Source organism: Staurois parvus, unplaced genomic scaffold (assembly GCF_062004578.1).
Source record: "Staurois parvus isolate SC_StPar_1 unplaced genomic scaffold, SC_StPar_1.0 ptg000261l, whole genome shotgun sequence".
NCBI lineage: Eukaryota > Metazoa > Chordata > Amphibia > Anura > Ranidae > Staurois > Staurois parvus.
The window spans coordinates 384,590-409,660 of NW_028318057.1; the positions used below are offsets into that span (position 1 = coordinate 384,590).

The window sequence follows — 25,071 nt, forward strand, 5'->3', positions numbered from 1 at the left end:
AAGGAGGGCCCTGCTCCTTGGAGCTTACAATCTAGGAGGGAGGGGCTAGTGGTACAAAAGGTAGTAACTGTGGGAGATGGACTGGTTGAAAGAGTAGAAGATTCCATTATTAGCTGAGGGCAGGATAGGCTTCCCTGAAGAGATAGGTTTTCAGAGATCGTCTAAACGTGAGCAGAGTAGGCGATAGTCTGATAAATTGGGGTAGAGAGTTCCAGAGGATAGGGGAAGCTCTAGAAAAGTCCTGGAGACGAGCATGGGAGGAGGAGACAAGGGAGCTAGAGAGCAAGAGGTCTTGCGAGGAACGGAGAGTACGGTTTGGGTGATATTTAGAGACAAGATCATTGATGTAATTTGGGGCAGAGTTATAAATGGCTTGATACGTTATTGTTAATGTTTTGAATTTTATCTGTTGCGCTATGGGAAGCCAGTGGAGGGATTGGCAGAGAGGGGTGGCAGATACAGAATGGATAGTAAAGTGGATAAGTCTGGCAGCAGCATTCATGATAGACTGAAGAGGGGATAGCCTGCGATTCGGTAGGCCAATGAGGAGGGAGTTACAATAGTCAAGGCGAGATATAACAAAGGAGTGAATAAGTTGCTTAGTGGTTTCCGAGGTTAGGAACGGGCGTATCTTGGAGATGTTGCGGAGGTGAAGTCTACAAGATTTGGACAGTTATTGGATTTGGGGGTGAAAGGACAGATGGGAGTTTAGGATTACACCTAGTACCCTGGCATGAGGGGAGGGAATGATGATTGTGGTATTGATCTTCATGGAGAAGTCAGGGGAGGGGGCATGGGCTGGGGAGAATACTAAGAGCTCAGTTTTGGAAAGATTGAGTTTGAGGAAGTGGAGTGACATCCATGCCGATATGTAGCTTAGTAGGTTAGTAATGCGAGAGGAGACTGAAGGGGTGAGGTGAGGGGTAGAAAGATAGATTTGTGTGTCATCAGCATAGAGATGGTACTGAAAGCCATGGAAGTTTATCAAGTGACCAAGGGAGGAGGTGTAGATGAAGAAGAGAAGAGGTCCAAGAACAGAACCTTGAGGGACCCCTACAGAAAGAGGAAGTGAAGAGGAGGAGGCAGCATTATAGGTAATGCTCAAGGAGCGCTGCCATAGGTAGGAGGAGAACCAGGAGAGAGCACAGTCTCTGAGACCAAGAGAGTGGAGTTTTTTTTTTTGAGGAGGGGATGGTCAACCGTATCAAAAACCGCAGCGAGGTCAAGCAGTAAGAGTACAGAGTAGTGGCCATTGGTTTTAGCTGTTAGTAGATCATTAGTGAGTTTTAGTAGGGCAGTTTCAGTGGAGTGTAGAGAGCGAAAGCCAGACTGTAAAGAAGAAGGTTGTTGTCAGTGAGGTGGGAGCTCAGGTGATTGTAGACTAAGCGTTCTAGGAGTTTAGAGGTAAATGGCAGCAGGGAGATAGGTCTTAAGTTGTTCAGGTTGGTGGGGTCCAGGGAGGGCTTTTTAAGTATAGGAGTGATGTGCGCATGCTTTAGAGGGGAGGGGAAGGCACCAGTAGAGAGGGAAAGATTGAAGATGTGAGTGAGGGAGCATAGGATGAAAGAAGAGGGTGACCGTAGTAGTTGTGAAGGGACAGGATCCAGGGGGCAGGTAGTGAGACGGGCTTCTGAGAAAACCTTAGTGACCTCTTCGGTAGTAGCAAGGTCAAAAGAGGAAAGTGTTGAGGGAGGTTTAGTATAAGGTATGCTAAGAGGGATGGATGTCTGTGCAGTGGTGATGCCCCTACGAATTGCATCAATCTTGTTTTTGAAATGATTTGCAATCTCGTGGGCAGTGAGTGAGGTACTGGGTGTAGGTGGAGAAAGTAGAGAGTTAAAAGTAAAGAAGAGACGACGAGGACTGGATGACAAGGTATTAATAAGAATGACAAAGTAGGCTTGTTTGGCAGCATGAAGGGAGGAATTGTATGTTGAGAAAGCAGATTTATATAGGGTGAATGCTTGCAGGGATTTGGTTTTACGCTACAATCGCTCCAGCGCACGACTATGTCGTTTAAGATTTCTGGTGTCGTCAGTCTGCCAAGGTTGTAACGGTCGGGGCCTGATGCTTCGTGTTGTTAGAGGAGCAAGTGAGTCTAATGCGGATGAAAGCGAACTGTTGTAGACAGCAGTGGCCAGGTCAGGGCAGGACAGGGGAGAGATTCTGTCATAGAGTTGGTGAGTTTCAGAGTGGAAAGGAGCAGGGTTCAAGTTGTGAAGGTTTCTGCGGGTAATTGTTTGCTGCTTGGATAGATAGGTGTTTGAAGATGAGAACACTGTGAAGGTGATGAGATTGTGATCAGAGAGAGGAAAAGGGGTGTTTGTGAGGTTGTAGGGAGTGCAAAGATGAGAGAAAACAAGGTCTAATGTATTTCCATCAGAGCGAGTGGAGGACTGTATACATTGTGCTAATGGCACCACAAAAGCAATTAATGTTTGTATTTAAGAAATATCTCAATATTAATGTGTTTGGCAGTCTTTCTGATTCTTAGAAACTACATAATGCAGTACTAAGATTTACGAAACTATTTTTATTAACACAATACAGTACTTTTAAATATCCTCACACATTTTGATAGTCAGAACACATAAACTAGCCTCTCCCACTTACAGCTGCTCATCCAGAATATGACTGGAGGAGGGAGACCTGGAGGAGGGTTGCATTGCAGAATGAGAGATGTCCCTTCATTTACAACAACCGGATCTAGGTATTCTTTTGGCCATAGTAGAGATCCTGTGAAATAAAGGCATGTGGCAAGGTTAGAAATTTCAGCTGCACTTTCATCATTTTAAAATTAAACCACTGAGTATGTTATAATCACCTAGGCACTTATTTGTTTATTTATTTGTTACAGGTACTTATATATATTGTACAGTCACATCAGTCCCTGCCCTCAAGCAGCTTACAATCTAAGGTTACTAAAGCCTGGTACATACAGGCTGCATATCAGCCTGTATCAGCCGGTTCAACAGAGACTGTCCGACAGTTGGCCTGTAGCAGGCTGTCTGACAGAAGCCAGCCGAATGTCCGGCTTCTGTTGAACGGGCATGCTGGCAGAATAGCAGGTGATTGGCTTCCCATCAGCGCTTGCAACAATATCTGTGAGCGCTGACTGGGGTGTTCTGGGGGGGGGGCTTAAGGGGTGGCCCCCCATCAGAACACAATAGCTCAGTGGGAAGATCTCTGTATTGACATCACCTAGTTAGTACAGTGAACGTCTCCGTTTTTTTTTCTGTGTGCACTGCCTATGTGTACCAGGCTCAAAGAATAACTAAAAGCAAAACTTTTTTGGGAGTTTTGGACAGAGTGGAGATGGATTAGAACACCTGTCAGTTTTCATTGCTGTCTGTTGCCCATTAAGGAGATTCACCCTCTTTATTTGTCCTGTTTACCATCATCATTGAAAGTGAAAGTAAAAGAAAATCACAAATTTTGGGTTGTCACCAGAAATGTAATAGAGGAAAAATCTTACAATGGGGACACTAGTTCTGGTGACCTGAGGGCCCTTAAAGGAATTCCCTTAAATTGCAAGGATTTCCTCTCACTTAATGTTTGGCTATGGGACAGGAAGTAAAGGCAAATCTCCGCAATGGGACACCAATGGTGAAAAAAAATCTGACGGGTTATAACCCTACCTTGCCCTATGGAAAATGAAAAAAAAAATGTTTTGCCTATAGTTCTATTTTAACTAACATTCATACAAACACACACTTGGGCCAGTTTAGACAGAAGCCAATCAACCAAACAGCATGTCTTTGGAATGTGTGAGGAAACCAGAGTACCTGGCAAGTATTTAATTTTATATATATATATATATATATATATATATATATATATATATATATATACACACAGGTGAAACTCGAAAAATTTGAATATCGTGCAAAAGTTCATTTATTTCAGTAATGCAACTTAAAAGGTGAAACTAATATATTTGATAGACTCATTACATGCAAAGCAAGATAGTTCAAGCCGCGATTTGTCAGAATTGTGATAATTATGGCTTACAGCTCATGAAAACCCCAAATCCACAATCTCAGAAAAATAGAATATTGTGAAAAGGTGCAATATTCTAGGCTCAAAGTGTCCCACTCTAATCAGCTAATTAAGCCATAACACCTGCAAAGGGTTCCTGAGCCTTTAAATGGTCTCTCAGTCTGATTCAGTAGGAATCACAATCATGGGAAAGACTGCTGACCCGACAGTTGTGCAGAAAACCATCATTGACACCCTCCATAAGGAGGGAAAGCCTCAAAAGGTAATTGCAAAAGAAGCTGGATGTTCCCAAAGTGCTGTATCAAAGCACATTAATAGAAAGTTATATGGAAGGGAAAAGTGTGGAAGAAAAAGGTGCACAAGATGCAGGGATGACCGCAGCCTGGAGAGGACTGTCAGGAAAAGGCCATTCAAAAGTGTTGGGGACTTTCACAAGGAGTGGACTGAGGCTGGAGTCAGTGTATCAAGAGCCACCACACACAGATGGATCCTGGACATGGGCTTCAAATGTCGTATTCCTCTTGTCAAGCCACTCCTGAACAACAAACATCGTCAGAAGCATCTTACCTGGGCTAATGAAAAACAGACCTGGTCTGTTGCTCAGTGGTCCAAAGTCCTCTTTTCTGATGAGAGCAACTTTTGCATCTCATTTGGAAACCAAGGACCCAGAGTATGGAGGAAGAATGGAGAGGCACATACTGCAAGATGCTTGAAGTCCAGTGTGAAGTTTCCACAGTCTGTATTGATTTGGGGAGTCATGTCATCTGCTGGTGTTGGTCCACTGTGCTTCATTAAGTCCAAGGTCAATGCAGCTGTCTACCAGGAGATTTTGGAGCACTTCATGCTTCCTTCCGCAGACAAGCTTTATGAGGATGCTGACTTCATTTTCCAGCAGGACTTGGCACCTGCCCACATTGCCAAAAGCACCAAAACCTGGTTCAATGACCATGGGATTACTGTGCTTGATTGGCCAGCAAAGTTGCCTGACCTGAACCCTATAGAGAATCTATGGGGCATTGGCAAGAGAAAGATGAGAGACATGAGACCGAACAATGCAGAAGAGCTGAAGGCCGCTATTGAAGCATCCTGGTCTTCCATAACACCTCAGCAGTGCCACAGGCTGATAGCTTCCATGCCATGCCACATTGAGGCAGTAATTGCAATTGCTGCAAAAGGGGCCCAAACCAAGTACTGAGTACATATGCATGATTATACTTTTCAGAGGTCCGATATTGTTCTAAGTACAATCCTTGTTTTATTAATTGCATGTAATATTCTAATTTTCTGAGATTGTGGATTTGGGGTTTTCATGAGCTGTAAGCCATAATCATCACAATTATGATGTAATCAGTCTATCTCATATATTTGTTTCACCTTTTAAGTTGCATTACTGAAATAAATGAACTTTTGCACGATATTCAAATCTTTTTGAGTTTCACCTGTATATACAGTTGTGTTCAAAATAATAGCAGCGTGTTGAAAAAAGTGAATAAAGCTCAAAATCCTTCCATATTTATTTCCATACACACAAATGCATTGGGAACACTACACATTCTATTCCAAATCAAAACATGAAGAAAAATATATCAAATTTGTGTTGTTCCTCTAAGAAAATTGAAGAAAAGTGAATATTAGACTGTTCAAAAAAATAGCAGTGTTTGTATTCTTCTTTACAAACTCAAACATTCACTATATAAACTGAAAAATGTTTGAAGATTTTGCTTTCCTTTGAATCACTTAATTAATATTTAGTTGTATAACCACTGTTTCTGAGAACTGCTGTACGTCTGTGTTGTCCCCTCTCCAGTCAACTTTTTAATCAAGGTACGCTGTTCTTCTGAACAATGTCTGGAACGACCCATTTTCCTCAGAATTTCAGAGAGAAATGCACTGTAACCAGCATGTACAACATTTGCTGCCTTCCTTCCTTAAATAAGGGTAATAATTGCCACCTGTTTTTCAAAGAATGAATGACCTCACTAATATAACTCCACACTGCTATTATTTTGAACATGCCCCTTTCAATTAGTGATTCAATTACTGTCAGGAATGGACTTGCCAGTAATGGTGGGACTCACCTGCCTTGTGGGCTGCAGTACCAGGGCTGGCCAGCGGGTGCTCCCAGCAATCAGAGACTCAACCCTGCAGCCAGCCAAATACCTGAAGTTGATTATGCAGGTGTATTAAAGGGATGGCCAGACCTGCAGTCTCTGCCTTGGTGTGTGTTTTTCCTGGGCCCTGTATCTTGTTCCTGCATCCCTGTTCCTGTCACTGTCTGACTGATTCGTTGCTGACCCTGCCTGATCCGGACCTCTGCTGACTTCTCCTGTTTTATCCCTGGCTTGTGACCCCGACCATTCTCTGCCTGACCCCCTGTACCTACCTGCCCGATTGTTATTGACCCGGCCTGCCTGACGACGCTTGCATTGTATGTACTGTTATCTGTGGGTGGTTTGGTTTGGTTCGTTTGCACTGTGTTATGTTTTAGTATTGCACTGCGTTTATGTTTGTATTTAATAAATTATATTGTTTATAACATATCTGAAGCCTGCGTTTCCCTGCGTCAGTTCACATACCTCTGGTCATACCCTGGAGCCCTGACATTACACCAAGGCCAATCCTGACCAGAAGTGGCTGCACAGGGAAGCCATCTTGGCTTGTTGCTGGGAAGGATGGATCTTGATGAGGTTGTGTATTTGTCGCTGCTGGTTTTTGATGACAGAGAATATGCTATCAGGCTCTGAGGGAGTATACCCGGGATCAACTGCTAGAATGTATACGGATCGCTCATGTTCTAGTAGATCAGGGCACAGAGTTCTCTGAGGTGCAGCCATTGATTCAGGTTTGTGTAGAGTTGGTTTCATCTGGTACCCCTGAAAGCAGGAATGACTTTTTGCCACCATTTAGTGCAGACCAGGTAGAGGTTATTGGAGGATGATGTGGATTGCTTCTTGGAGCATTATGCTGCATGTTCACCACAGGTACTAAGAGATTGTATAAACGCAGTGCAGTCTTTGGTCAGACAGGCTTTGTGTAAGCTGAGCTTTGTTCAACCCATACTGCAGACATGGTCAGACTTGTTGCACCCAGCCTCAGTCAGCTTGCAAAAACCCAGTCCTGCTTCTAATCTATTTCTTCAAAGCTCTATTCCTGCATTCCCAACAGCACCTCCAGTTACAGCCCAGTATACCCTGCTATCTACCACATGTCAGTACCGTTCCCACTCGCTGCACCTATCCTGCACCTAACCCTGTAAAGAAGCCCTCTGTAGCAACTGTTCCCTCCCCTGTTCCATCCTCCAGCTCTTCTCTGTCTCCAGCTGCTCCATCCGTTTACAAACCTGCGCTTACTTACAGTGCTCCGGTAACTAAAACCAGGAGAAGGCGAAAGTTCTTTCCAACCAATACCATCCTGCCAGTATCCAAACTGCTCAGCCTTCCATCTGAGAACCTGCCTTCCGTGGTGCAGCCTGGTGCCTCGGCGCCCACAATTCAGCCTGATGCCTCTACCCAGCCTGATGCCTCTACCCAGCCTGATGCCTCCATTCAGCCTGATGCCTCCATTCAGCCTGATGCCTCTACCCAGCATGATGTTTCTACCCAGCCTGATGAACTGATCCAGCCTGATGATTCCATTAGGCCAGTTGACTCGATGCCTGCTGTCGATCCAGACGATCCGGTACCTGATGACCCAGTACCTGCTGTCATGCCTGGTGACCCGATGCCCGCTGTCGAGCCAGGCGATCCAATGCCTGATGACCCAGTGCCCGCTGTCATGCCTGGTGACCCGATGCCCGCTGTCGGGCCAGACGATCCAATGTCTGACCCAGTGCCCGCGGTCATGCCAGTTGACTCGGAGCCCACTGTCGTGCCTGGTGACTCGGTGCCCACTGCCTTGCCAGATGACGCGGTGCCCGCTGGCGAGCCAAATGACCTGATGCCTGGTGACCCAGTGCCCGCTGTCATGCCTGGTGACCCGATGCCCGCTGTCGAGCCAGACGATCCAACGCCAGATGACCCGGTGCCCGCTGTCGATCCAGAAGATCCGGTACCTGATGACCCGGTGCCCGCTGTCGTGCCAATTGACTCAGAGCCCACTTTCGTGCCTGGTGACTCGGTGCCCAGTGCCTTGCCAGATGACGCGGTGCCCGCTGGTGAGCCAAATGACCTGATGCCTGGTGACCCGATGCCCGTTGTCGTGCCTGATGACCCGGTGCCCGCCGCTCCTCCTGGGGACCCGGCGCCCGTCGCTCCTCCTGGGGGCCCGATGCCTGTCGCCCCTCCTGGGGGCCCGATGCCTGTCGCCCCGCCTGGGGGCCCGATGCCCGTCGCCCCGCCTGGGGGCCTGATGCCTGTCGCCCCGCCTGGGGGCCCGGCGCCCGCCGCTCCGCCTGGGGGCCCGGCGCCCGCCTCTCCGCCTGGGGGCCCGGCACCCACCGCCCCGCCTGGGGGCCCGATGCCTGTCGCCCCTCCTGGGGGCCCGATGCCTGTCGCCCCTCCTGGGGGCCCGATGCCTGTCACCCCTCCTGGGGGCCCGGTGCCCGCCGCTCCGCCTGGAGGCCCGATGCCTGTCGCTCCGCCTGGTGGCCCGGTGCCTGCTGCTCCGCCTGGTGGCCCGGTGCCTGCTGCTCCGCCTGGTGGCCCGGTGCCTGCTGCTCTGCCTGGTGATCCGGTGTTCAGCTCGATGTGCCTCTGCCCGATGTGCCGCTGCCCGGAGTCCTGCCCGATGTGCCGCTGCCCGGAGTCCTGCCCGATGTGCCGCTGCCCGGAGTCCTGCCCGATGTGCCGCTGCCCGGAGTCCTGCCCGATGTGCCGCTGTCCGGAGTCCAGCCCGATGTGCCTCTGCCCGGAGTCCAGCCCGATGTGCCTCTGCCCGGAGTCCAGCCCGATGTGCCTCTGCCCGGAGTCCAGCCCGATGTGCCGCTGCCCAGGGTCCTGCCCGGTGTGCCGCTGCCCGGAGTCCTGCCCGGTGTGCCGCTGCCCAGAGTCCTGCCCGGTGTGCCGCTGCCCGGAGTCCTGGAACATTTTGCCCAGCTAGGACTGTTTGGAGCGTCCTGAGGCCGCTCCTTGAGGGGGGGTACTGTCAGGAATGGACTTGCCAGTAATGGTGGGACTCACCTGCCTTGTGGGCTGCAGTACCAGGGCTGGCCAGCGGGTGCTCCCAGCAATCAGAGACTCAACCCTGCAGCCAGCCAAATACCTGAAGTTGATTATGCAGGTGTATTTAAGGGATGGCCAGACCTGCAGTCTCTGCCTTGGTGTGTGTTTTTCCTTGGCCCTGTATCTTGTTCCTGCATCCCTGTTCCTGTTCCTGTCTCTGTCTCTGTCTGACTGATTCGTTGCTGACCCTGCCTGATCCGGACCTCTGCTGACTTCTCCTGTTTTATCCCTGGCTTGTGACCCCGACCATTCTCTGCCTGACCCCCTGTACCTACCTGCCCAATTGTTATTGACCCGGCCTGCCTGATGACGCTTGCATTGTATGTACTGTTATCTGTGGGTGGTTTGGTTTGGTTCGTTTGCACTGTGTTATGTTTTAGTATTGCACTGCGTTTATGTTTGTATTTAATAAATTATATTGTTTATAACATATCTGAAGCCTGCGTTTCCCTGCGTCAGTTCACATACCTCTGGTCATACCCTGGAGCCCTGACAATTACACAGAATTAGCAGCATGCATGTCATGACTGTTGGGTCTGTTGGATTTCTATTACTCTACTACACCTGCTAGTAAATTATTTGCCATGTAGAAATATCATTTCTACCAAAAACAGTGATTGATCAGGTTAGTGATGTCTGACTGCTATTATTTTGAACACAACTGTATATATATCTCCATCCATTCCATCATAATTCACTGGAGAAGTCATTGAATTGTGAAATGTGTTATTTGTTCAGATCTAGCCACCTAATGCCATATACTGAGGACAAATGGTGGCACATAAATATACAGTGCTGTGAAAAAGTATTTGCCCTCTTCCTGATTTATTTTTGGCCACACTTACATTATTCAGATCATAAAACTAATTATTAAATGCAGTTTTTAAATGATGATTTCATTTGTTAAGGGAAAAAAGATGGCTAAATCTCTGGCCCTATATGAAAAGTAAATGCCCCCCCCCCCTTGATAATTCATGAATGAACTGTTTATTAATCAAATTGTTTGGAAAGTTGAGTTAAAATTCACTTGTCACACCCAGGCCTGATTACTGCCAGACCTGTTGAATCAAGAAATCACTTAAATATAAGCTGTCTGACAATGTAAAGCATGAACAAAGATCTAAAAAAACAACACATCATGCTGCAAGAAAGAAAATTCAAGAACATATGAGAAACAAAATAATTGACATGTATCAGTCTAGAAAGGATTACAAAGCCATTTCTAAGGCTTTGGGACTCCAGCGAACTGCCATGAGAGTCTTTATCCACAAATGGAGACAACTTGGAACAGAGGGGAACCTTTCCAGGAGTGGCCAGCCTACCAAAATTACTCCAAGAGCACAACAACGACTCATTCATGATATCATAAAAGAATCCAGAACAATATCTAAAGAACTGCAGGCCTCGCTTTCCTCAGTTAAGGTCAGTATTCATGATACAACAATAAGAAAGAGACTGGACAAAAATGGCATACAAGGGAAAGTTCCAAGGCAAAAGCCACTGTTGACTGAAAATAACACAAAGGCTTGTCTCACATTTGTCAAAAACATCCTGATTACCTCTAAGAGTTTTGGGGAAATATTCTGTGGACTGATGAGAAAAAAGTTGAACTTTCTGGAAGGTGTGTGTCCCCTTACATCTGGCGTAAAACTAACTATAGCATTTCATAAAAAGAACATCATACCAACAGTCAAACATGGTGATGGTAGTGTGATGGTCTGGGGCTGATTTTCAGCTTCAGGACCTGGACAACTTTGCACTCTACCAGAAAATTCTGAAGGAGAATGTCCGGCCATCAGTTCATGACTTTAAACTCTAGCACACTTGGGTTATGCAGCAGGACAATGATCCAAAACACACCAGCACGTCCACCTCTGAATGGTTCAACGAAAAAAAATACGATTAAGGTTTTCGAGTGGCCTAGTCAAAGTCTAGACTTAAATCTGATTGAAATGCTGTGGCATGACCTTATACAGGCCATTCATGCTTGAAAATCCTCCAATGTGGCTAAATTATAAAAATTCTGCAAAGAAGAGTGGGACAAAAGTCCTCCACAGCGATGCAAAAGACTCATTGCCAGTTATTGCAATTGCTTGATTACAATTGTTGCCAGCAAGGAGGGCACAAGCAGTTATTAGGTTTAGGCGGCAATTACTTTTTCACATAGGGCCAGTTTTGGACAGCTTTTTTCCCTTAATATATGAAATAGTCATTTAAAAACTTCATTTTGTATTTACCCAGGTTATCTTTGTGTAATAATAACATTTGTTTGATGATCTGAATCGTTTAAGTGTGACAGCTAAGCAAAGAATAAAAAAACAGGAAGGATCAAACTTTCACAACAGTGTAATATGCCTGTATATATAAATCTGGCTTTTAGTGGAATTAATTCATACATTTTTGCTTTTATAGAATGGTTTGAAGCTTACTGGAGTTCTTTAAGCATAAAGCAAGAAAACAAATTTCTTATTTTGCTTTATATTGCTGAGTTTCCTCCAACTCTGTATCTCAGAACTAGAAACTTACTAGAGACCTGAAGTAAGATCTTATTCGAAAGAGCTGTCCCATGCTGGTTGCGAGCAAAGCACTGATATTCCCCTTCATAATCTTCAGGTCTACCACCCCCCCAAATGTCTATGACAAGGGTTCCTGAACGTCTGCGAAATGAAACCTTTGGATCCTTAGCAACATTGTAAAATTTTCCATTCCTGGTCCATGTAAATCTGGAAAAAAAAAATCAGTAGAATATAGGTAGGTAGAAAGACAGTCAGACAAAATACATACTATATAGGTATATATGTGAATACTATTTGGTATTAATATTACTATTATCTATGCACACTGTACACTACAGACTTCCTATCAATTACACATTAAAAGGCCGATAGTCTTCACTGGTTTTCTGATGAAGGCAACCTTTAACCAATTTGGTTGGGCTATCTACATCCTAGTACTCCCTAGATGACCCAAGATAGTAGTGCTTCAGCATTAGTGCCTTCTGTCTTTTATCACCAGCAATTAAGGACCTATGCAATATCTTTTGATGTGTGCCTTCTATCACTAGTGGAAGATTTGAAATATACCACCTCTGTACTTTATTTATTCCCTACAGTCAATCAGGCTAGCTACAAAAATCTTCAACATACATGTGCCCCCTCGGGTGTCACTTCATGTGACATTTGCACCAGTTAGCTAAATAACATACATAAAGAATGTATGAATGGAGCTTGTGTGATTAAAATAATCATGTGATTAAAATAATCGAATTTATTTTAAACAATTTAAAGCTAACATTTAATTTGTTTATATTTTGCTTCTCCTGGCTCCTCCTTTCCCCTCCCATTAACATGCTAATAACATTTTGGAATGAAACCATTCCATTTTAATTATATACCTTATTTTAGGCCCAATCATTTCATCATTGCGTCTCTGAGGTTCTTTATGCAATGCAGACAGATCATGGCGGTGGGGTTGGTAGGGTGCTATACATAACATCCAAAAACAACATAGCACCCACCCTTATTACTCCTTAATCAAAAGATCAATCTTATATAAAGAGAAAAATAGCCAGGCTGACATTTTTCTGTCATATCATTAGCAGAGCCAACAGAGTTAGTAACTGGGTGATGTAGCATTACTGATTAAGGCACCAGTCTCTCTGTTGGCTGTACTATCTACCTCACTCCCTGGCTGCAAAAGACCCATTTTTAATCTTACACTTCTGGCTAAGCAGAATATACTTACCTGAGAGTGTTTTTGATCCAGGGCTCCTCGGCCTCTGCGGAGGTTGAGTGGTCTGCGCATTTTCCACCCTGCCAGTGACTAGCAGGACACACACACATCATTATATGTAGATGCATAATTCCCTTTTATGGTCTATCTGAGACTGGCTTAATCCTCTGAAGAAGAGGATGACGCATTAGGTTCACCATACCATGGTTCCATACTATTTAGAACCTAGGGGGTTCTCTAGTAAATTGTTCACTGCATGTGGGGGCAGGCGACACATGGTCTCTGCATAATATACTCATCTGTTTTTATGTTGTTTTATATTGATGGAATTTGATATATAATATATAAAATTGGAGAATGTTTACTCTTAATACTCTTGTTACATATTGTCTGCGAACCCACAAAATTTATGGGGGTAATTTTTTTCCTTTGTATTGTTGTTAAGGTAAGTGGGCTCTGCATATGGGTCGGCTTCCTTCTCCTGGTTTGAGTTACAGTTTTACTTAACTGAAGCCACAGTCTTTGCTACCTGGGGTACTTCTTTGGGTTTCCACATCATTGCCTGTGTGATGTGAAAACCTCTTATTGGTGGAGGCGGCACATTCAGATAAACAGAAATTAGTAAAGGTACTCATTTGTCTTGAGCAGGAGCATGTGTCCAAAAAAAGGAATTTATACTGTCCAACATTTCGATGGACTGCAGTCCACCCTTGTCAAGGATGAACTGTGCTCCATGAAAGATAAATTGCAATCCATCAAAACATTGGAAATAAACGTTTTTGGAGAAATACTCCTGCTCAAGACCTTTAAGTGCCCCTACTACTTTATAATCTATATATAAAATACACATACATACACACTATATACACATTTCATGTAATGTAATGTAGTTTTTGATTTTTTTCTTAAATACAGGAATAAATGTATTTACCTAATCTGATTTCATATTACAAAATCAGAGAAAACCCATTTTTGTCATTGGAATTACATGTCTTTACTGGTTTGCACTTTGTGAGTGGATTTTAATAGCTTAATAAGGGATATATTTTTTATGGAGGTTGCCAGTGGGAAGCTAAAATCCGGTCTTTTAAAGGACCATTAGCAAGGAAATAGCTACTAAGGGATAGCGGTGGACAAGCAAAAGATTTACGAATGTTTATAGTGTTTATGACCTATATGATATATGGGTCAAGGCTGAAGGTGAGTGCATGGCACACTCATTGGTGATGGGAAGCGCGTTTGTATATGTTGGATGAAGTGAACACTTTACACCACTGTTGTGGAGCACAGTGTGTTTTGCTGTAATGCGAGCGCATATGTTTTGTGCATTCAATCATTAGCTTTAATTAAAATGGTGTTGTACTACGATATATACTTTTGCTTTTTATGTACATGTTTTTGGAGTCGTGATTGCGTGAAGAAATTCTGGATTCATCGCCACATGAAAGGATTCACTTCTGTAAAAACGCATTTGACCTATTATAATTTGTAGGTCAAACTTAAAAGGTGATCAGGGAGAGTATCTTGAGCACAAGTACTGTATGTCTTCTGGAACGTGATTGTTAAACGCACTAATCTGGACATTCTGTGACTTGGGAGTTGGACTATTATTTGTAGTGTGGATTTATATTGCATGGGATTACTGGAAGATTATTATATTTCATTTATATGTCTGGATGAGTAGTTAGCGCACTACACATTTTTGTTTACATAAATTTTAAGTGAGAGTACACTTAGTGAGTGGGTGCATTAATCTTCCTTTGTTTATTTTTATTTAGGGTGTAGCAGCACAGGAGTGTGAGCCTTTTCACTTTTTGATTTCATATTACGTTGTACTTTTTAAATGACTTACGTTGGATGTGGATTTCCCCGAGCTTCACACTCAATGATGATGTTATCACGTGGATCAACAATATAATTTTTCACAGATTGCTTAGTAATGGTTGGCGGTTGAATAACTATAGAAAAAAAAGGAAAAGTTAAAACGTTAGACTAAGTTTTCGTCTGAGATCTTGAACTTCCAAATTAATTAAATAAGAGCTTTGCAATGTTCAATTTTTAAACAAAACATAACCAAACATCAGCAACCTGGCAAGCAACATTTCCATTTGTCTTCCCTAAAGATACTTGGCCCTTGGTATTTAGCCTTTTAAGCACACAAACAGACATAATCATACATATTTGTGCTCTTACCAATATGCTCAGTATTATATATATTGGATAGGTTATTATTAGGCATCTTTTTGCATGCATCATGCTCATTTAAAAGAAAAAAACACGTGCTCAGTCATCCAAATTCCCATTTTCATTTGGTTATCAGTAGGCTATTTAACAAGAAAACATATGATTAAAGTATGACAACTTTTAAGCAATCATGCAGCTAGACAGTGGCTGTGTATTTTTACTTTGCAGCAAGATAGAAACAAATTGGACTCCTAAATGAAACTTACGCTCTCGTTGAATGATTGCTGTTAATTTCCATGACAGCAAATAAAAAGTTGAAGAAGAGATAAAGTTAGTGAAACAAAAACACATAAATTAATATACAGGTGTTGCGTGCTGTCCCAAAAAAACAACTGTGGCAACTTTTTAAATAGAAATCTTGATTTTCATATGGAGGGGCTTATGCTTGGTTACTTACCTTGTCCATTTTAAGACATACTGCAGCCATATTACTCACTCCTTCTCACAACTTTTGTTGCTCATCAGAAATATTTGGTCAGAGTTCTCAGACCTCCTTCTCATGTAGCTAACTCACTTAATCTGCTAAAACATGCTCTATACTTCCCTCCTCCAAACATCTTAGGCTCCATTCACACCTAGGCAGATCCTTTTTTGGCTGCCCAGTGATTTTGTTTGCGCAATAATGGCATTTTTGTAGTGCCGCGATTGCGGCAAAGATGCCCCGCGTTTTCAGTTGCCTTTGAACTGAATGGCACCTGAGCACGTGAATGCGCATTTTCACAGCGCATTTTCAAGTCGTGGGCGGAATTGAGGCAATTCCGTCTGCGTTTTGAAACACCTATGCATGAATGGAGCCTTATATGTACTCATCCCTTCACCCCAACACCACCATTCATTAGATGTTCTCCTCCAACATTTCCTTCCAATTCACTTTCATTGTTCTGTAACAATGGGGCCTTCCTTCATCCTTGGTAAAAATTGTTACTGGGAAGCAGAAGAGGTGGGAATGGAAACTAAATTTTAAGAATTACAAACTGCATGCAATAACATCTTAAACATACACATATATAAGAAGATAAATAATGTAATCATCTCTTAGATTGTAAGCTCCAAGGAGCAGGACCCTTCTAACCCTCTTGTATTGAACTGTATTGTTGCTGTATTGTCTCCCGTTATATTGTAAAGCGCTGAGAAAACTGTTAGCGCGATATAAATCCTGTATAATAATAATAATAATTAAATTAAAGTGAATCACAGCATCACAAAATTAAGAGTACATTAGAATTTTCACTATAGAAATCCATCACACTGCATTATTTTAAAAGATATGGGAAAAAAAATTAAGAATGTGCAGCTGGAAAGAACATACTGCTAAAAAGAAGGTATTACATCACCCAAGTAGAGTAGCTATAGTAATTATGAAAATACAAAACTGCATTAATTTTAAACACTATCGGCCAATTATGGAAAATAAATTGTACACAGAACACTTTCCATAAGAGAACACACAGAAACTCGCCAGTTAAAACAATTAAAAACAATCCGGATTGTAATGCCCTAACTTTACATATCAATAGCAGGGCTGAGATAGTCATAAATGCTTTCTATCAGTCTGTTCTTTCCAGCTGCATATTCTTTTTTGACTTAGTCTTTTGACTTTGTCCTTTAAGGTTAGCACCCACACCCTTAGATTGATTATACGGTGAGCTAGAGAGCTAACTATTAAGGATACCCCTTCCTGTGATGTGGTAATAATTTTTTGCGACAAAAAATAAATAAAACCAGGGTACACAAAAACACTTCTAACAACCACATTACATTTCCTTCAGCCCCACATCCCCAATTGTTTTTTTAAATATTAGTGATAAAGCCTTCAAGTATGGTTTGGTAGACATTGGCCAGTACATGAGCGAGAATAGGCCCATATATTGACACACAAGGCACAGGCAGGAGTTTACCTATTAAACACGAGAGCATCAGCTCTCAGAGATGCGTGTAAAAATTGTGCAGTGGCAGGACAGTATGGCATCCACATTGCAGGCCCAAATGCAGAGACACAATGCAGAGGCAGGTGTTTTCTTACAAAATAAGGTGTATCAGCACCTAGATATGTGTGTTTAAACATTGTGCAGTGTCAGGACAGTATGGCTTCAGCAGGAACAAACAACTGTTTTCTAAAAAAAAAAAAAAAAAAAAGACAATTGAGCATCTGCTGTAAGGATATAGTAAACACTGACCAGTGATGGCTCAGTTTTACATCAGTGAGAAGAGGCTCAGATACAGAAATACAAGTCATAAGCAGGTATTTTCCTACAAAAAAAGATGTCATTTCTCAGATATAGCTGTGTACAAATTGTGAAAGCAGGGCCAAATGTTGAAACAGAAGACATAGAGAGGTGTCTCCAAAAAATTGTGCAGTGGCAGTACAATTTGGCTTCAGTGAGATCAGAGCCAAATGTTAAGACAGAAGATAATCGGAAAAAAGTTCCATGCATCAACTCTTTTTGGATTTTTGGGTTTTATTGCTTTTTTGGCAAACAGGACACACAAAAGGAGAACTGCCAGGAGGAGGCAATGTTAGCAGCAGTAAGAATAAAGGTTTAGTCCTTTTTTGTAAACTAGATGCTAAATTATATTTTTATTATTTAATCAGTGGTATCTGCAACAAGCTTTTGGTAGGGCTCCCTGTGATCCAGACCTAATTAATTATATTAAATTAAGCTGGTCAATAGTGTCTGCGTACTGCTTAACTCACTGTCTTCCTCCATTTGCAAATGCTAGTCTTCCACAGTGGAAGATATAAGGAATGTACATCAATGTAATATTCCTCCTTTAGCAAATTAGAAATGGAATGATAAAATAGATCTACAATCTTCTGATTTTGCATAGTTGCAGTTCTGGCAGAAAACTGTCTGCCCTGTGACTAGAAGATAAATGATGCAGAACGTAAGAGCCAGTCATCCCTGCTATGCTTGGTAGGATGTACCTTGCCTCTGCTGTGTATGGCCCTATAGCTATGTTGTTCTGCAGCACCTGCTTGCCTCCTACTACCTTCAAGTGCAGCAACACTGCCTCTGCTTTTAGGCTTGCTGTAATTTTTTGGTGGGGTGCACGCTTTTTTTCTTACTAGTGATAAGAGGGTAAGGTAAACATGAGTAATATGAAGTATTTTTGGTGCACACTTTTTTCGCAAGTGCAGTTGTTCCAGATCTTAGTAAATGAGCAGAAGCTCTGCTGACCTCCGTCATTCAATCATGTGCAAGCAAAATTATGTTTTTTTTATTTTCCTTGGACGTGATTGGGTATTCTTTGCAAAGCGAAGATTTACCTCATTTACTAAGCTCTGGAACAACTGCTCTTGCGGAGTGCAACTGCACTTTGCAAAGTGCACATTCTAGTTGCCTTTCGTAGATTAACCCCCATGTATTTTAGGGTGAGTTGACAGCTTAAACAAACAATAGATGATTTGTATAGAACTATCTGAATCTAGATTTAACTTAGTTATAAAATATTCAATTATTATATTCAAATAAGTTTTTACAATTAATAAGTCAAATAAAATAAAATATGTTAATGTAGAATGAGTAATTTAAATAACACTAAGGGTGGCATTTTTTTTTCATTTTGTATTGAGTAAAAGTTATAGAGTGAGAGTTATAACTCCTGTCAGGCTTGTTTGCCATCAGCATTCTTTTATTATTTTTATTATTATACAGGATTTATATAGCGTCTACTCAGCGCTTTACAATATAAAAGGAGACAATACAGCAATGATACAGTTCAATACAAAAGGGTTAGGAGGGCCCTGCTCCTTGGAGCTAACAATCTAAGAGGGAGGGGCTGGTGGTACAAAAGGTAATAACTGTGTGTCAACTAATAGGAGAAATAGAAGATTTGGTTATTAGCTGAAGGCAGGATAGGCTTCTTTGAAGAGATAGGTTTTCGGAGATCGCCTAAAAGTGGGCAGAGTAGGCGATAGTCAGATAGATTGGAGTAGAGAATTCCAGAGGATGTGGGAGGCTCTGGAGACGTTTTGGAGACAAGCATGGGAGGAGGAGACAAGGAAGCTAGAGAGTAGGAAATCGTGGGAGGAACAGAGGATGGTTTGGGTGATATTTCGAGAAAAGACTGGTGATGTAATTTGGGACAGAGTTATAAATGGCTTTATATGTGTATGTTAAAGTTATGAATTTTGTTGGTTGGGCAATGGGAAGCCAGTGGAGGGATTGGCAGAAAGGGATGTCAGATATGTAACGGTTGCTAAGGTGGATGAGTCTGGCAGCAGCATTCATGATAGACTAAAGAGGGGATAGCCTGCGATTAGGTAGGCCAATGAGGAGGTGTGACGATCGTGGCGTCAGACCCCAGCCCTTCTCACCAAACTCGTGACCGAAGGACTAGCCAATCTAAAACCGTGCTGTCACGTGCGTAACAATGCCACGCCCAGCTGCACCCTGCACAAAGATTTTCCAGCTAATGGACCACAATCGATGTACCGGCAGCCTGAGAGCGATTGTTACTGGGTCAGGGTAATTACGCAATTAACCCTTCACACTGCCACCACCTCCTTTTTATACAGAGAAAAAGGAAACGTGGCAATATCAGCAATAACACTATGATGTTTGAATAATCGTCTGTATACCACTGTCACTGCAGGCAGGGTATATAGAGGTTTAAACACACACAGTAGCACTCTTCAGAGACAGGGGTTCTTAGTTTGCATTAAAGAGCTTTAGAAACAGTTCAACACTTTCAGAAAAAGTGCAATAAAAATATTTACAGAAAAAGACGTAGCCAATATATATATATATATATACACAGAGAGCAATAACACAGCAAAGAGATAACAGAAAGGAATTTAGAGAGATAAAGTACTTGCCAAACGTCCTGGTTTAAGCAGTGTCCTGAGCATAAGGGCCTTATCTTAGTTCCGATGTTAAAAGGGAGCTTCTTCAACTTCAACTCAACTCAGCTTAGCTTAACTTTCTGCCCCAAGCATAACAGCTTTTCTAGGAACTCAGCAGGGTGTCTCCTTGAAGCAGAGAACCAATCGCCTCATTTGGGGAGGGAGTTGTATGCTAGAACCAAAATCCCTCACAAGTTGATGCCAGGGCAATAACGTTCCCTGGATACATGTAACATTCTATCCACGAGTAGATTAATATGCAAAATCACCTGCCGAACATCTAGATATGAAATATGACATACTTGTTGGGACGGTTAAGGAGATATCACTTTCTGCTCTCCTGTAAATGTCAGCTAGGGGGTGTAATATATCAGGCGACTTGTATTAAAGTGACCAATCTGAATATAGGCCTGTTCTCCTGGTAAGTCTTTTATATTCCAAGATATGAAATCATAGATGAAAATGGATTTTGAATGTGATGTCTGTTTTACGGTTTATCTGGAATGTCTTTGAAGCTCAGTGAAGGACTTGGTTTATGGCTTTACGATCCTTTTCCAGCAAGAGTCTTGCAGACATATGGGGGCTAGGCTAATTGGGGTTTATAACCATGAGCTCTCCCGCTGGGCCTTGATGTTATTTTGAGCTCAGCATCCAGGGACCACATGTCACTCAACAGAGAGGGAGGGGGGATTTGGAGGAGAGAGAGATACAAGATGGAGGATCCTTAGCAAGATGGGTGACTGCATCCATCTCTGTATGCACAATTGCTACAGGAAGGAGTTGGACTAGTCAAAGTGAGAGATAACAAGCGAGTAAATAAGTTGCTTAGTGGTTTTGGGTGTTAAAAAATGGGACTATCTTGGAGATGTTGCGGATGTGAAGTCTACAAGATTTTGACAGTGATTGGATTTGGGGCTGAAAGGACAGATGGGAGTCCAGGATTACACCTAGTACCCTGGCATGAGGGGAGGGACTGTTGGTTGTATTATTGAACTTGATGGAGAAGCCAGGGGAGGGGGCATGGGCTGGAGGAAATAGAGTGAGCTCCATTTTGGAAATAATTAGTTTGAGGAAGTGGAGTGACATCCATGCTGATATATCACTTAGTAGGTTAGTAATGCATGAGGAGACTGAAGGGGTGAGGTGAGGAGTAGAAAGATAGATTTGTTTGTCATCAGCATAGATATGGTACTTGAAGCCATGGGAGTTTACCAAGTGACCAAGGGAGGAGGTGTAGATGGAGAAGGGGTCCAAGGACAGAACATTGAGGGACCCCTACAGAAAGAGGAACTGGAGCAAAGGAGACAGAGTTATAGGTAATACTGAAGGAGAGCTGCAATAGGTAGGAGGAGAACCAGGAGAGAGCAGAGTCTCGGAGGCCAAGAGAGTGGAGTTTTTTTTTTGAGGAGGGGATGGTCAACAGTATCAAAAGCCGCAGAGAGGTCAAGTAGTAAGAGTATTGAGTAGCAACCATTGGTTTTAGCAGTTGGTAAATCATTAGTGAGTTTTAGTAGGGCAGTTTCAGTGGAGTGTAGTGAGCAAAAGCCAGACTGTAAAGGGTCAAGAAGGTTGTTGTCAGTGAGGTAGGAGCTCAAGCGATTGTAGACTAAGCTTTCTAAGAGTTTAGAGGTAAACGGGAGCAGGGAGATGGCTCTTAAGTTGTTCAGGTTGGTGGGGTCCACTGAGGCCTTTTTAAGTATGGGATTGGTATGTGCATGCTTTAGAGGGGAGGGGAAGGTGTCTGTAGAGAGGGAGAGATTGGAGATGTGAGTGAGGGAGCAAAGGATAGAAGAAGAGCTTGACCATAGTAGTTGTGAGGGAACAGGATCCAGGGAGCAGTTGGTGAGATGGGCTTCTGAAAAAACTTTAGTAACCTCTTCAGTAGTAGCAAGGGCAAAAGAGGAAAGTGATGAGGGAGGTTTAGTATAAGGTATGCTAAGTGGGATAGATGTCTGTGTAGTGGAGTTGCCCCTACGAATTGTATCAATCTTGTCTTTGAAATGATTGGCAATCTCATAAGCAGTGAGTGAGTTACTGGATGAAGGTGGGAGAAAATAGAGAGTTAAAAGTAGAGAAGAGATGATGAGGACTGGATGAAAAGTTATTAATAAGAGTGAAAAAAGTAGGCTTGTTTGGCAGTATGGAGGGAGGAATTGCATTTTAAGAAAGCACATTTATATAGGGTGAATGCTTTTGGAGAGACTTCCCTTCACTTCCTGTCTCATAGCAAAAGCAGGAAGAGGCAATTCCCTCAAAATGAAGGAATCACTGGTTGTCACCAGAACTTTTGAAACATTTCTTCTCTGTTCTCGTTGGTAGTAACCCAGAATTTTCTTTCACTTTCATTCTTGACGATATCAGTAAACAAGACAAATAAAGAAGGTGAATCTCCCTAATGAGGCACAGACAAAACTCATAAGCGTTCTAATCTTTCTCCACTCCTTCCCAAATTAAGAAAAAAAGTTTTGCCTTTGGTTATAGCTATCCAACATTAGCATCTTTACACATCTACAGTATAATATTCCCTTTAACTTACGGTCCAAAGGAACTTCAATAGCATAAACAAGATGGAAAAGGAAAACAATAAAGGATGTCCATAAGACAGGTTCAGACTTCATTTTGCTTCTCAGGATGAAACGTGAGCTGCCTTAAAGCTTTCTATAACCAGATCTAAAGAGACACAAAAGCATTAGTCAATAAAACAAATGCATATATTATGAAAACAGCCTATTAATCCTACAACCTACTTACAATGAAAACTTCTGTGACAGTACATGCAGGCAGGTTTTGCTCTGCCATCAATACACTTCTCAGTAGCATGTGAGATTGGTGCCTGTGTGTATGTGCTTTCTTACACCTCATTTTCAAACACAATGGTCCAGCTTCAGGGCTGATAAAATCAAGAGAATCACTGATTCATCTTTAACTATCTGGTAAGCTTCATATGATTCTCTACAGACTGGACAAATCTGCATGCTCATTTGCTCATCATTATTATTCACTCAGATTGTTTAGAAATTAAGGTTATGTCATATGCTGGATTTTACAGCACAAATATTTCTATACAAAAATATATAAACGTAAATCTGTTAAATATATATGTTCAAAGCAAGTAAAAGGATTAAGGCCTTGATCACATGGGTGCATGGATGTGCACTCTGGTATGCACTCATAGATCCATGCAGGTCCATGCAGCTGGATGCATGTCAATGATTTGAACCACATGCCTGCATGCTCCTGCACAGAACACCTATGGGTCCCAAGCAGCTGAAGGCAACCGTTCTTACAGGTGTATGGATCGTTATACTTGACTGGATGAGGCCCTAAAACATAAACTTTGTGAACCAAATGTTAAAGATATTGTTGGGGGGGGGGGGGGTTAGCAATAATAATAGTAATCAAAATCAGTAAAATAGATGTATTTGGTTTACAAAGTTTATGTTGTAAGCCCTCATTCACACAGGTGTACTGATCCATACAGCCATGTGAATGAAGCCTTAAAACATACATTTTATAAACTAGATTTTAACTATAGGTTTTTTTAAGCAATAATAACAGTAATCAGAAACAGTAAAATGGATATAAAAGTGTTTTATTTTATAGAAGTGAACCATTGCTTTGCCCATGAAGACACTACAGAATGATGTAAATACTTGCTCCCCCCAAACAGATTGGCTTTCTGAGAGAGTCACTGGGTCCTATCAATCTGCAGTGGGTTCACTTTATTAAGGTCTGTTGCGGGTTTTAGGGTGAGTTGACACCTTAAACATAGATGATTTGAATACAACTATCTGAATCTAGATATAATATTATATATAAATTGTTCAAATAAATATTTCAAATTAATAAACTAAAGAAAATAAAATATGTTCTTAATATAACATAATAACAATGAGTACAGCTTTGTAACCAAAACATGTTAGCTTTCAGCTGTAAACTGGAGCATTTGATTTTTACATACAGTAAATAAACTCTGCGAATTATGTATGAATTCCAGCATTGACTTTATAGAATAAGATTATAAATTATAAGATTATAATTATAAAGATTATAAGGGTTATAAACCATGTCATTTTTTTCTATCTGCATCTCATTAAGGAAATTGCTGGTGCTATTAAATTTATTTCAGTGAGGCTTTTTGGTCATGTGGTGTTTGCTAGCACCCAACTTTCCACCTTTCCAAATGAAAAGTGCCTGTCAAAGATGAACTGCTTATAGATGGTGATAAATGCTCATGAGTCTGCATAAACCTGAAACACCACTGTAGCTGGATGGATGCATGAGCATGTAAGGAGAAACATTTAAATTTGCTTACATACTCACCTCCGCTGCAGCATTGGTCTGATGCTACAGCTGTCTTTTGCTGACTTAAAGCCCAAGAACTGAGAGATCACACAACTGCTGATCATTCAGTTATTGATCAGCTCTGAAAATGAAGCGCACTCCCATGACCCAGAAGAGAAGTATGGCCAAAAAAAAAGCTTTGGTGGTAATTTTTCTTTCAGTTTTAATATGTTTATGTAATTTCAAAATGCATTTGCGGAATCAATAGCAACAGAGCAAAGCATAAATCCTTTAACCACTTTCTGACCGGCCGTTGTATGTAAACGGCCGGACAGTGGCACTGCAGGCTCTGGTGGCCATTTATAAACGGCCTCCCCGCACCCTGGGAGCGCGCGCACCGCAATCCGGTGCCCGCTGTTTCCTCTGGACACAGTGAAATACCGATCGTCGGATGGGACCTCTGTACAAGGTCCCGATCATGTGATCACCGATTGGCCAAAGTAGTAAGCAAGATGTCACTTCTGACATCATTGCTTACTACGTGTGAAATCTGTGAATGATCACAGAGATCACATGGTACAAGGCTATTCACAACAGCCTTGTACCATGTGACAAGCTGTGACCAATCACCAATCACAACTCACTCAGTAGTTCTCAATGGCTGCAAGAATGCAGACTGAGAGAAAGAGAAATGATTGCTTTTCCATCCTATATGGGTGTAAAGCAATCAGTGTAAAATAAAAAAAAAAAAATCTTCATCACCACCCAAAAGTAGTACAGTGTCACCATGGTGACACTGTACTGATA

General features: G+C 42.3%; 1 protein-coding gene across 23 annotated transcripts in view; it reads right to left on the reverse strand.

Moving 5' to 3' along the window:
• The window catches only part of NFASC (neurofascin), a 222,619-nt gene that overhangs the window by 100,070 nt on the left and 97,478 nt on the right, over positions 1-25,071 (reverse strand). For 18 of the 23 annotated variants that reach the window (XR_016313276.1, XM_089681130.1, XM_089681128.1 and 15 more), the window contains 5 exons: positions 22,517-22,650; positions 15,341-15,358; positions 14,743-14,848; positions 11,685-11,881; positions 2,614-2,736 (listed from right to left, as the gene is read on the reverse strand). Coding sequence is in view for 22 of the 23 variants with exons in the window: in XM_089681130.1 (XP_089537256.1) it covers positions 2,614-2,736; positions 11,685-11,881; positions 14,743-14,848; positions 15,341-15,358; positions 22,517-22,598 (526 nt within the window). In the remaining variant the exon portion in view is untranslated. The remainder of the gene's footprint in view (positions 1-2,613; positions 2,737-11,684; positions 11,882-14,742; positions 14,849-15,340; positions 15,359-22,516; positions 22,651-25,071) is intronic. The other 5 variants (XM_089681126.1, XM_089681138.1, XM_089681123.1 and 2 more) reach the window with 1 other exon arrangement.